Below are 12,353 nucleotides of genomic sequence, written 5' to 3'. Positions count from 1 at the left end.
AATATTTTTTTAACTAGAAATTCTTAACCATATAGAATATTTTTTAATAAGTATTTGACAATTGATGTTGTAATACTTTCGGCAATTTTTCATTACAATTTTTTATTTGATATTTTATTTTAAAAAAAAATTATCGGATAAGTATGGTAATGTATAAGATTGATTATTAATTTTTATTTATTTCCTTATCAAATGCATTAACCGGTCCATTTAATTTTCTTTAGAAAATTCCTAGTAAATCCCTAATAAAAATTTATCTAAAGTTTTCTTGGAAATGTATATCCTAGGAAAAATATTTTTAGTTTTTCCTGGGATATAAATTTCCAACCAGGGACAGCGGGGCCTTAATGTTTCTATAGAGAATTCCAAGCCAAGAAAGGTCATAATCACTCTTAAGAAAAATCATCTAGAGCTCTTTTTTTTCTCTTTCTTCTCTACTTCAACTTAGAGTGAAGAGGGTGAGGGGGACCAGAGCCATTCTCCTTCTTTTAATGTGGTGGGGGAGGGTCCTTTGCCCTCGTACTAGTGCAACATGCATGTGTAGAAGGAAGGAGGAATGGGCTAGTGGTCCCCAAACCACTCACCTTGGTTGTTTTGTTGGGACCCCTCTACGTCGGGCAAAGAAGAAGTTGTTCACTTTTTCTTTACAAAATATTTACTATTATTAATTTTAAAAATAATAGATTTATTAAATTTTGGATAATAATCTTAAATATATATATATATAAATTCACATATTTTATATAAATTATATATTGTATTATATTTTACACTTTTATTACCATATAAAATAAATTTAGATTATTTTATAATATTAAAAAATTTAAATTTATATACATGATATCATATTAATATGTTTTTAATTTTTTGTTTTAAAATATTTTTATTTATAAATATAGAATACGTATGTATTTTTATATTTTTGTATTATGTCATAGTTCGTATCGTTTTTATACCATATTAGTGGCAAGATGGGATGTCCTAATAAATTCAATATGTCACTTGCCAAGGTTATCTCTATTTGTTGTCCTCTAGTTTTCGGATTTTGTATGGACCTTATTTGGTTGAACAATAATCAATCTGATAACTCTAAACAAAAAATGGTCTAATCAATTCAAGTCGAGCTTTTGCATATAGTATTTAACCTAATTAATCCAATAACTTGTATTGCCCAAACTCGAATTCAACCCAATTTACTGATACACAAATACATATTTTTTTAATATTATTTTTGAAAAATATACTAATAATTATTAAGACAATCTTATGAAATTTCTAACCAATTTCCTATTAGGGCACTAATAAGATTTTGAAATGAAAATTTTGGGAAATATTATCCATTTGGTTTTGGCCATGATTAAGGATTATGAAATAATGGAAGAACAAAAGATTTTACTATTTGGCATTTGAGCCTTTTATGGCTTTGGGTGATGTAGGGTTTCGTGTTGGTGAGATGGGTCATGTGCTTAGCTTGGTCCATTTAAGGTTAGCTAAGTTTGGACATGGGGCCATGATCTTGGCATTTTAGGGACTTTTCTTGACCCACATGACTAGTTTGGGTTTGATTCAATTAGTACAATGTATCAATGTGGTAACTATTGGACTAGTTATTGAAACAATTTTATATTATATTATATTGTGTAATTAGTTAACAAATATCAATTTATATAAGAATATTTTTTTATTTGACAGGTTTTTTTGTTACTATATCTAAAATTTAACTGTCATTTTCTTATTTTTTCAAAATAAATATATTTTTAAAAAATAGAATGATAAGTTCTTGGAAGCGAAAAAATAGCTAACAAATACACTCTAAATACCCAATAAAAAAATAATTTATTGAGATTTAAAAAAACCATAAAATACCCAAAATATGCCAAAAAGATAGTCAACTAAAAAAATATCTCAAATTATGTCATACAAACCCTAAAAAAATGACACCCACAATTCAATTTGAAACTAATTTCTTTTTTATCCATACACACATAAAGAACAAACTTCCAATTCTAGTTCAATTTCCACATCTTAGGCACCTTTCACGGGTTGGAGTGGTCCAATGTGTAATCCAATTTTGTTGCTATCACGTATGAATCCACTTTTTTCAGTCACTTTCACTAGTGTGCTCTAGTCCCTTTTGAAAGTATCAAGACATGATTTTGATTGAGAAAACCTTTTCAAGGCACATCCAAGGTAGTTCAACCAATTTTCTTTTCCCTTTGACAATTCTTCCAAGGTACAGCTTGCACCTTTGTCAATTATTAATTGAAACACGGTAATGTGAAGGATATGCATCTTGTTGCTCACCTAAATCTAACTACCTAGTATGAAATTAATTTTTAATCGAAACGGATCGGTTATTTATTTTTTGATCGATTAATTATCATTAAAACCAATTCCTTGTGATCGGTTTTCTTGAGCTTACACTTTTTTTTTAGTTTATTTTTTTAATTATTTTCTATTGGAGCAACATGAAATTAATTTTTTTAATACTTCGTGGGAAGAGAAATTTAGGTAAAAAAATTCCAAGGATCGGTTGTTTATTTTTTGATCGATTAATTATCATTAAAACCAATTCTTTTTGATCGGTTTTCTTGAGCTCACACTTTTTTTTTTAGTTTATTTTTTTAATTATTTTCTATTGGAGCAACATGAAATTAATTTTTTTAATACTTTATGGGAAGGGAAATTTAGGTAAAAAATTTCCCAATTTATTAAAATTTTCCAGGATCGGTTGTTTATTTTTGGATCGATTAATTGTCATTAAAACCAATTCCTTTTGATCGGTTTTCTTGAGCTTACACTTTTTTTTAGTTTATTTTTTTTAATTATTTTCTATTGGAGCAACATGAAATTAATTTTTTTAATACTTCGTGGGAAGGGAAATTTAGGTAAAAAATTTCTCAGTCTATTAAAATTTTCCAAGATCTGTTGTTTATTTTTTGATTGATTAATTATCTTTAAAATCAATTCCTTTTGATCGTGTTGGCTCAAAGCACAAAACATATTTGGTACATGGTATGGTTTTTATGTGCTTGCACCAAAATAAATATTAAATCGATTAAAAATACAAGCTGCTTTTATGAACTTATGGAGGCTTATTTAGTAATTTTTTGCTTCACAATTTTATTTATTTATTTATTTTATTTATTTATGGGTTTCCATGTTCACCTTGTGTGGTGGGGGCAAAGATTAAAATTCTACTTGACCTAATTTGTGAGCCTTATATAATTACATATATGCCCATTGTTTTTCTTAATATCATAGGCTTTCAAGATAAAAATACAAAAGATAGGCAAAGGGTAATTTAGGAAATAAAAATGATATATATAATAAATATTTTATATTATTAATTATTAAAAATTAATTTAAAAAAGTGAAGGCATAACTGAAATTTTTTTAAAACTAAAGTGGGTCCATTCTATTTCAGGAAAGGGCCCGCACACGAAATTGCCCTCTTTCGGCCCATCAAAGTAAAAAATTGGTTTCTTGTGTCATAATAAAATCTAATGAACTCAGCTTCAAAGCAGTTCAGCTGCCAACTCAAAACAAAAAAACGGGCATCATCTTGCTCATCATCTCCCTTTTGAACCCTCACTCTTTTCAACCTTGAATCCAACCAAAAAACCCAGACCCCGACCCGGCCCACACAAGACTTTGCTCCAACCGATAGCGACCGGGCCAACTCCTCCACCCCCTCCGCGCGCCTTACACACATCCGAACCTCCTTTCGCACTCGCGGACGGGCCCTCCCCGCTGAAGCTTACTGGTCCAAGTACGAGAAATCTGGACCATCGGTTCGTAGAATCTCGGCAACTTTCCGCCTTTTTAAAGACATTTTGGGTGTTCTGGACTCATGGGGCCCAGACGAGGAATTGCCCGCTGCCGTAGAAACAGACCTGATCTTACGGGACACATGTCATGTGCAGGCGGGCCCGACGGTACAGTAGAGCATTTCACTCTCCGCGTGTGCGCCGATGCCAATACCATTCTCTCTCATCAAAGGGAAAAAAAAAAATGGCGAGAGGAGAGGAAGTTTACGCTCGGGTCGTTTGAAGCGGAGACGATAGATAGGAAGCGAGGGTTTTGTGAAGAGAGAGAGAGAGGGAGAAGAGTCGGGGAGGGTTGGTTCGACCGCGAGGAAGGCTGTAGATTGAGCTGCTGTGGAATCTTCGTCTAGGGTTTCACGGCGGTGTAACTAAAGTACGCTTCGTACGGAATTTTGTACCCTTAGAATTTGAGCTTGCCTTTTAAATATATGTGATTCACTGAAGCTTCGTGGTTGTCTTCTCTTTTGTCATATTCCGGACGGTTTTTGCTTGCTTTGTTGTTAAACGTGTATCTATCAGCGTTTTGTTTGTGTTTTTTTTACTTTTCTTTTGTTCGCTTTTGTTTAGTGGACGTCCAGGGAAACGAGGTGGGTTTCTCTATTTGTTCAGCTTTGTGTTTTGTGCTTGTGGGTTGTTGCTGACATGTTTCGTATTTTGGTTCCGAGGTTTTAGTTTCGGTTTCGTGTGATTTCATCCAATTTCCCTCTTTGTTTGTTTTCTCCTTGATTCTGTTTTTTCTGGGGTTTATGTTTGGTGGATCTGCGAGGGTTGTGTTTTTTGGTGTGATGTTTGGGGATGTTTGCTTCGGTTCAAATCTAGCTCCAATTTCATGAGTGGTTTGTTGTTCGGGGGATTTATTCTGATCAGGTAGTTCATTTAGGGTTTTGTGTTTTGTCGACCTTTTTTCCCTTTTTTTTTTTCTCTCTGTTGAACAACTTTTGGTAGGATTTTATCTGAATTGTAGGAGAATTTAACTATGAAGTTCCCACTTTTAATTTAGTCCTGTCTTAAAGTATGTATGGAAATTTAACGTGAGTCAAGAATTCAGTGCATCTTTATTTAACAACGTTTTTTTAGCTTTTATTTAACTACTTTGAGTTTTATTAAATATTGAACCCCTTGAAGGACTGTACTTTTTCTGTTGTATCAACAGATTTGGTATATAACTTACTATTTCTATTTTATTACTTTGGAAATTATTGTTGATCCTTCTGTTTACCATATGTTAATGTGATTTTTATTTTTGCTATGCTTTGTCGTTATGATTGTTATTATTAATGTTTCAATATTATTCACTACTATTACTACCACAGGTTTATTTGAAATGGCCGACAGCTTTTATTGCGTAAAGAAAAAGATAGAGAACATGAGGGTACAACCGGGGAGGAATATGTTACCGATAAGGAATACCTAGAAACTCCTTCCTTAGCCAATACATCCAAAATGTTATTTTCAACACGCGCTAATTACTACTACTACTATTATCGTTATTAGAAGGTAATAGGAAAGTGTCTGGAGGTAATGTAACCTGGACCTTGGATCGTACAGTCATAATTGAGTGATGCTCAATCCGGTCGTCTATTTATTTATTTATTGTAGAGTTATTAGTAATGTTATGTTAGTATCTCACTATCTGGTGTATCTTTATGTTATTTTATCTTCTACTTTATCAAGACCGTCCCTCATTCATGAGCATGGATAGTTGGAGATTGTGATTGTTTTCATTGATTTAAAAAGGTTTTGCTTTGATTTCTATTTAGATAAATGCATCTTCGCCTATATGACTTTATTAGTTGCCACAGGCCAACCTAAAGATGAATTGTCTATATTTAAACTATGATATTGGGGAAACTAAGTTATAGTTTCTATATTTTTATTTTAAACAAATCTTTTGAGTTGGTATTTGAGGTAGAGTTCACTTTTTCAATCTAGTTACATTTACATTATTTTTTGGTTTTTATTTATTTCTTCAAAATAATCCTATTGTCTTCTGTTGTTTGGATTTACAATTGTAGCCTGAATTGATACATTTTTATATTTATATACATATTTCTTTCTTTCTTTATGTTTAATGATATGTTCATGTTCGAAGAACAGTTTATTGATTGGCTTGGCACTTGGCTGAATGGCCACATGGTGGGGTTTCTAATGTGAGGTCTTAGGTACAAGTTTCACCGGAGAAGGGGTGTAGTGTAATCAACATTAAAAAAAAATCAAAATGCAATTGAACTTATTTTTTATTTAATGTGTGTCTACCATTTATTTTTCATTCGAAAAGGTAAGATTATAATAACGACTGCTTATATAATAGTGTTCTCTTTCGGTGGTCATATGTTAACCTTCCGTTCTCCTTCCTGTCTAGTTCTAGAAAAACAGAGTCATTCAGGTTTTCTCAAATATTGACTTTGAGCATAGATGTGAATTACGTGTATTGATCTATTTCAAAAAATTTAAAATAAAATAGATGAGGGTACATGCATTGTTCAATGCCGTCTTTTCAGTGTTTAGGATATTATTTATCTTTACTCCCAGTTTCCGAGTATTAACACACTCGAGCTGTCAATTGTCCCCATCATTTAAAAAGTGCCTTTTTTGGATTCAGAGTTTTTTTTTTTTAAATAGCTACACTAGGAATTCTTTAATGGGAGGTCTTGGTTACGAGTCTCAGGGTATATCAGGTCCTTGTGTGATCAATATCCAAAAAAGAAAAAAAAAAATTGAAGAAGTTGGTTCATAGTGGTAGGGAAATCTGAGCAATTGAAAGAACTTGACTATTTCATTGGACTGGTTTCTTCTTGTTCAATGTGAAGAATTAGGCCGTTCTACCCTGATAGTCTCTTAGTTGGATTAATTTAGTTGCAAAGATGAGTATTATCAAATCTTGTTGTGTAGACTCTTATCAGTTGGATCTAATGTCTTGATTTTTCTTCTCTTATATCCTTCTAGATGCAATTTTAGTTTTTCAATTTTGTATTTTCTTCTTCTGTTTATAGTACTGATTGCTGCTTCGCAAAAAGAGAAGAGACAGAGTTCTTGTTCCGGAGTGCCTTGTGTGCGAATTTAATTTTGCTTACTGTCAGTCCCTATATGTGTTTCCTTTTAAATGAATGTGGAGTTTCTGAGGTTGGAGCAATTTCTAGGAAGAATTCATACAAAACCACTATTATGAAAGTAAGTTTTATTTTGTAAATTTAATTAGTAGTAGAAATGCTATTATTTTATAGTGTGATGATTGTCTTATGGATACTTCTGTCTTTATTTAGCCTTTTAGTGTTAATTTATCATCACAAAATACAGTTAGATATAGTTGAGTCAGAACTTCTATTCTGGAGTTATGGTGAATATGACTGGGTTAAGTTCTGTTCTACAATGATTTGCCACTATGAGATAATGTTATGCTGGTAATTTTCCCTAGTAGCTGTTGTTAGTCGCTTCTAAGTCAGTTCTATCAGTTCCTGTGAAAATAGAACTGCTGAAGGAGCTCTTTTATAGGATGGTTTCATCTATGGAGGTTACGTTACTTGGTTTAGCAAGAGTTAATTATTGCTCCTACCCATGTCTTTTAATCCATCATCTCTATAATTTCCGTTTACCTTATGTGGCATGTTATCCTGAAATTGGACAATTTCAGTTAAAAAAAAGAGAAATGAAATCCTTATATTTCTGACCTAACTGTATTAATATCAATTAATTAAGATTCTGTTGGTAATCTCAATTTCAAGTAACTAAGCTGGGTTTTATGTTCTCTTTTGCAGATTGGAACCATATGAGCTTCGCACAGAATTGACTCGTGTAGATAATGGAAGCATTATCTAGGTCCTTTGTACATGCTGCTGAAATTTTTGAGCTTCTGAGTATTGTTTGACTGCAATATGACTCTCGAAGATTTCTTCACTCTAACTGAGATTAAGGGTGGGCTCACAACCCTTGCTAGAGTAGAAGAGCTGATCTCTGTTATGCAGAAAGAGAATGGTAATGCCATAAAGAACATAGGAGATGCAGCGAGGCAATGGTCAACGGTTGCGGGTGTTCTAGCTGCTACAGAGAACAAAAATTGTCTTAATCACTTTATCCAGTTGGATGGACTCCAGTTTCTCAGCTTGTGGCTGCAAGAAACCCAAAAGTGTAGTGATGATTCCAATAAGAATTTTGTTGAAGAATCAATTGATGCCGTTCTAGGAGTGTTAGAGAAGTTGCCTGTGGACAGTAAAAGAATAAATGTCTCTGGGGTCAGGGTGACTGTTGAGCATCTTATTGGTTGTGCAGATTTTAAAGTCCAGGAAAGGGCAAAGGCATTGTGTGACAGTTGGGTTCAGGATGTGAGCAAAGACAGCTCATGTCAGGATGCGGGAGAGAAAAGTGGGGCCAGTTGTGATGAAACTTTGAGATCTTCACCTGACACCAAAATTGCTCACAAAGGGTATGGTGGAAGTTGTCAGGAGGATCCTTGTGGAAATAAAATCCATCATTTGAACATCATAAGAGATTCAAATGTATCTGAAGTGGCAGTTATCAAGGATCTAGAGGTTTCTAGATCTAATCAAGGATGTGAAGCAGATACACTCTTGGGTGATGGGAATTTACTGAGCTCCACATCCATGTCTAACTCTTCTCAAAAAAGTTCGTCTATAGTGGCAGAAGAATCTTCAAAACATGATGGAGAAAGTAAAGCCTCTTCTGTAACTAACAGTTCCTTTACCCCCATTGACAGAGAGGACGGTAACAAAACTGTTGAGGTTCCCGAACTCAAAGATGTAAGTAATGACAAGAAGCAGACAATAGAAAGTAGTTCATGTAGGTCTAGCAAGAAAGAAATATGTGTGGGTTCGGTGCCGCCGGATTCTAAAGGCACCGAGTCTTGTGCAAGGAGCGGCACATCATCTGCTGATCCTGGCAGTGAGCACACTATGCTGGAGCATCAACTGAAGAATGTGAATACTGATATAATGATGAAAAAGTATTCAGCTAATGGGATGGAGCTCAAGACTTCTCGACAAGGTGGGGACTCATATTTTAAGAGCAATGAAGTCCTTGCAACCAGTGCTGGTGCTAAGGTGCTTGTTAGTGGGTCAGATTTGAAAGGGACAAGGGTCATGGATTCCATTCTTTTCAGCGGAAGCTTCAATTCAAAGGTGGACAGTAAAGATGTAGACAAGATAGAGAGGAGAAGATCAGAAATGGAGCTTGATTATGGCGAGGATGCACTGGAAGTAGTTCGCTTGGTTGCTAAGGAAGTGGAACGAGAGGTTGTGGATTATAGGGAACCGTCTTGTGGCTCTTCTTCTGAGAAGAATTCAGAAGGTGAGATTACACAGCCATGTAGCCCTGATTCTGATGACGATAAACATGATGAAACCATTTTGGAACAAGAAGAACCTAAAGAATCCCCTGTCAGGGAGGAACTTTCTGATGAAGGTGGATCCAAGATAAAGCATCTAAGGTTATCTAATGAAACTGACACTGAACCTGTAGATGGTAATGATGATCTTGAATCTATTCAATCAGCTAGGATCGCAGAAGAATTGATTGGGGATGCTGATAAGAGTAAATGTGATTTTGATCTCAATGAAGATTTTTTAACTGAAGAAACTGAGGGGCCAGTTGAACAAGTGACTAATCAGCCAAGCAGCACCTTATCTGCACCTATTCCAGTTATTCCAACTTCCAAAGGAGTGTCCAATGTTCCTGTTACACGTTTTGACTTTGAAGGAGAACTTGGGTGGAGGGGTTCTGCTGCAACAAGTGCTTTTCGGGCACCATCTCCTCGAAGAACTGTGGATGGAGACAAGTCTTTTTTGGGTGATAATAGCAGTCAAGGGTCAAAACAGCGGCATAATTTTCTCAAGATTGACCTCAATGTGGCTGAGAGTGATGAAGATGCAGTGGTTGATCTGGGGTCAATAAAACAAGCCCCAGTATCCTCTGGCCTTCCATCGGGGGAGTCCTCTGTTGAAGTCAGTTCTAAGAAGGGAGAGAGGCTCAAGTTGGATCTTAACCGCCTTGGTGACAATGAAGAAGCCAACCCATTCCCCGTGTCAGATAGGAGAGTGGAAGGGAGATTATTTCACCAGCTTCACAAAAATAGACACAGGAGTCCATCTCCTGCTTCTTCGTCCTCTTCAAGGCAGCCTTCCATGAGGGATTTTGACTTAAATGATAACCCTTCTTTTTTTGATGCCTCTGGATTCCAGGATTCTCGAAGGGACCTTGGTAAACTGTCAACTCAAGAAAACAAACCTTATGTAGGCTTTCGCATGGATGATCCATTCGTCTCAATCATGGGTTCTAGACAAGAGAATGAAAGGAAAGATTTTATCCAAAGAACTCAAGGCCTGCTTCCAAATGGACAGGGAGCAGAAACTTCCTTTGCTGGGAACATGATGAGAGTAGGTGGCGGCAGTGGTGTAGGGGTGAGGCCCATGCTTGCATACCCTAGCACTCTACCTACATATGGATATAATGGTCTCAGCATGGCACCCTCAATGTCCTTCTCTCAGATGTATGGGCCTGCCTCATCCCCATACATGGTAGATCCAAGAGGAGGAGGCACAGTTATACCTCAGATCATGGGCTCTGCTGCGGGTGCTTCTCAACCTTATTCCAGGCCACCATTTCTTATGAGTGTAACAGGTCCCCCGTCAGGTATGAATGGGTTTGAACCCCCACCCTCTGGCCTTGACTTGAATTCAGGGATGACATCCGTGGAGGGAGAAAGCCGTGAAATGGGTGGGTTGAGGCATCTATTTGTGCAGAGACATGGTGTTCTAATGGAAGATCAGATTAAACCGGGATTTCAGCCGAGCGGGGCTGGAATGAGTCTAAAAAGGAAGGAACCTGATTGTGGGTGGGAACTGAACATGGTTGGCTACAAACAGGAGACACCATGGCATCGGTAGTTTTATCAAACCCAGGGTTCCAGTGGGTCAACGTTATTTTTTGTTTTTTTTTTTTTGAAGGTGGAAAGTATTGGAAGCTTCACCCAACAGGAGAGGGGCCACTGGCAATGAATGACAGGGGGCGCCTTGCTACAGAAGTGAATAAGGCTGGGAGGGGTAAATTATTTAGAAGTGCCAGAAAGGAGGAGTAGGTTTTAATTGGTTTTTTCTTCTTGTTTTATAGAAAGGCGATTGCAGCCGCTAAAATGATGGGTTCATGTCTGTAAATCTGTCATAAAAAATATTCTAACACCGAATGAAGGAAGAGTCTTACAGTTCAAGACTGATAGCCGCTACCATAATCGGCTGCATCACGACTTAACCGTTTTTTAAGTCTCAATCGTATTTCTTATAAGTTGATAATATTGTTTTATTAATAAAATATTATTTATTTATTTAATATATTCATGACTCTTAAAGATTACTTATTTTTTAAGAGTCATAATTAAGATAACATAAAAGAAAGAATTTGATTAAGCATTTTTTAATTACTCTATTTTTTATAATCGATTAAATTAATATTTTTTATTTTGTAATTATTGTATTAATTTATGTGAAACAATATTTTATTAATAAAATATCTTATTTATTTATTTATTATATTTAATATTTTTAATAGTAGATTAAATTACTAATTTAAGAGTGATAATTAAGAGATCATAAAAATAACCGTGTTTAGATATATTATTTTTTGTAATTAATTAATTTCTTTATTTTTAATTTAAATTCTTTTTCTTATTTTATTAGATTAAATTAAATTAAATTTATCCAAAGTATTTTATTAATAAATTCATTCTTTTTCACTTAAAATTTCTTTTTGAACACTAGAAATTACTTTAGACCGGATCATTCACTCGTACTTTTTACTTTCACTTTTCACTTTTCACTGTAGACCCTTGTCGGTTTCTCGTCATCGTCCCATGGCGGCGAAGAGGACCCTTAACCGCTGCGTATTGTGATCCCATTGAAGAATAATAGAATTACATAAACTTGAAAGAACAAGACGTGCAGATGTTTTCTACCGCTGGACCTAAAGTCGTACTTCCGCTGTCCAGGTGCGTTCACAAAATCCGATGCCGCCTTATCCCAAGTAGTACAATTCAAAACCCACAGTCAGTTTTCGGAGATCTTCTATAATCCATCGTTTAATACTTCAATGTCAAACGTCGTGTCAAAGGGACAAAGAAGCGTTATCGTGGTATGAATGTTGATGATCATCAGAAGTCTCGACGCGACATCAGCAGAGTTGGCGGGGGGATGCGGAGCAGAAGGTTTTCTGGCGCAGTTGTTTTGCTGTGGACGTAAATATCCTGACCTTGAAGACGCTCCGGCATCAAGATGTTCGTCCTCTCTGCTGCTCTCCTGTGTCTTTGGTTTCTTCTTGGATTCTTGATCGCATCTTTTGTGACGAATAAAAGAAACCTGCCGCGTCCGGGAGAGAGTTGCAGAGGAGGTATCTGTTGGCACAACCAAAAGTATTCGAGGAATGTGTTTGGAAGAGGTAGGTCATGAGTTTTCTGTTTTCTTGTCATCCATGAATGAGTTCGGATGAATCGAAGTGTTGAGGTGTATTTGCTCGCACTTGTTTTCT

The 12,353-nt window shown here is 35.5% G+C and overlaps 1 protein-coding gene across 2 annotated transcripts; it reads left to right on the top strand.

The window, feature by feature from the left end:
* The first annotated feature begins 4,004 nt into the window (after window positions 1–4,004).
* On the top strand, window positions 4,005–11,076 carry LOC137939063 (uncharacterized). 2 transcript variants are annotated; one of them, XM_068784236.1, is made up of 2 exons: window positions 4,005–4,200; window positions 7,583–11,076. In XM_068784236.1, the coding sequence occupies exon 2, from the start codon at window positions 7,700–7,702 to the stop codon at window positions 10,721–10,723; it is 3,024 nt and encodes a 1,007-aa protein (XP_068640337.1). In that variant the 5' UTR covers window positions 4,005–4,200; window positions 7,583–7,699; the 3' UTR covers window positions 10,724–11,076. The 2 variants fall into 2 exon arrangements, with proteins under 2 accessions (XP_068640337.1, XP_068640338.1); XM_068784237.1 differs by having other exon boundaries at window positions 4,005–4,209.
* Window positions 11,077–12,353: the final 1,277 nt, after the last annotated feature.

This window comes from Aristolochia californica, unplaced genomic scaffold (genome assembly GCF_029961685.1).
Source record: "Aristolochia californica isolate CCGP_79_NKW_82.1479 unplaced genomic scaffold, dmAriCali1.0.hap1 SCAF_8, whole genome shotgun sequence".
Taxonomy (NCBI): Eukaryota; Viridiplantae; Streptophyta; class Magnoliopsida; order Piperales; family Aristolochiaceae; genus Aristolochia; species Aristolochia californica.
Note: the sequence above shows the minus strand (reverse complement) of the source record. Positions and strands in the feature narration are given on the sequence as shown.

Coding starts and splice junctions, on each gene's coding strand:
- LOC137939063 (XM_068784236.1), top strand. CDS start 7,700: ATGACTCTCGAAGATTTCTTCACTCTAACTGAGATTAAGGGTGGGCTC.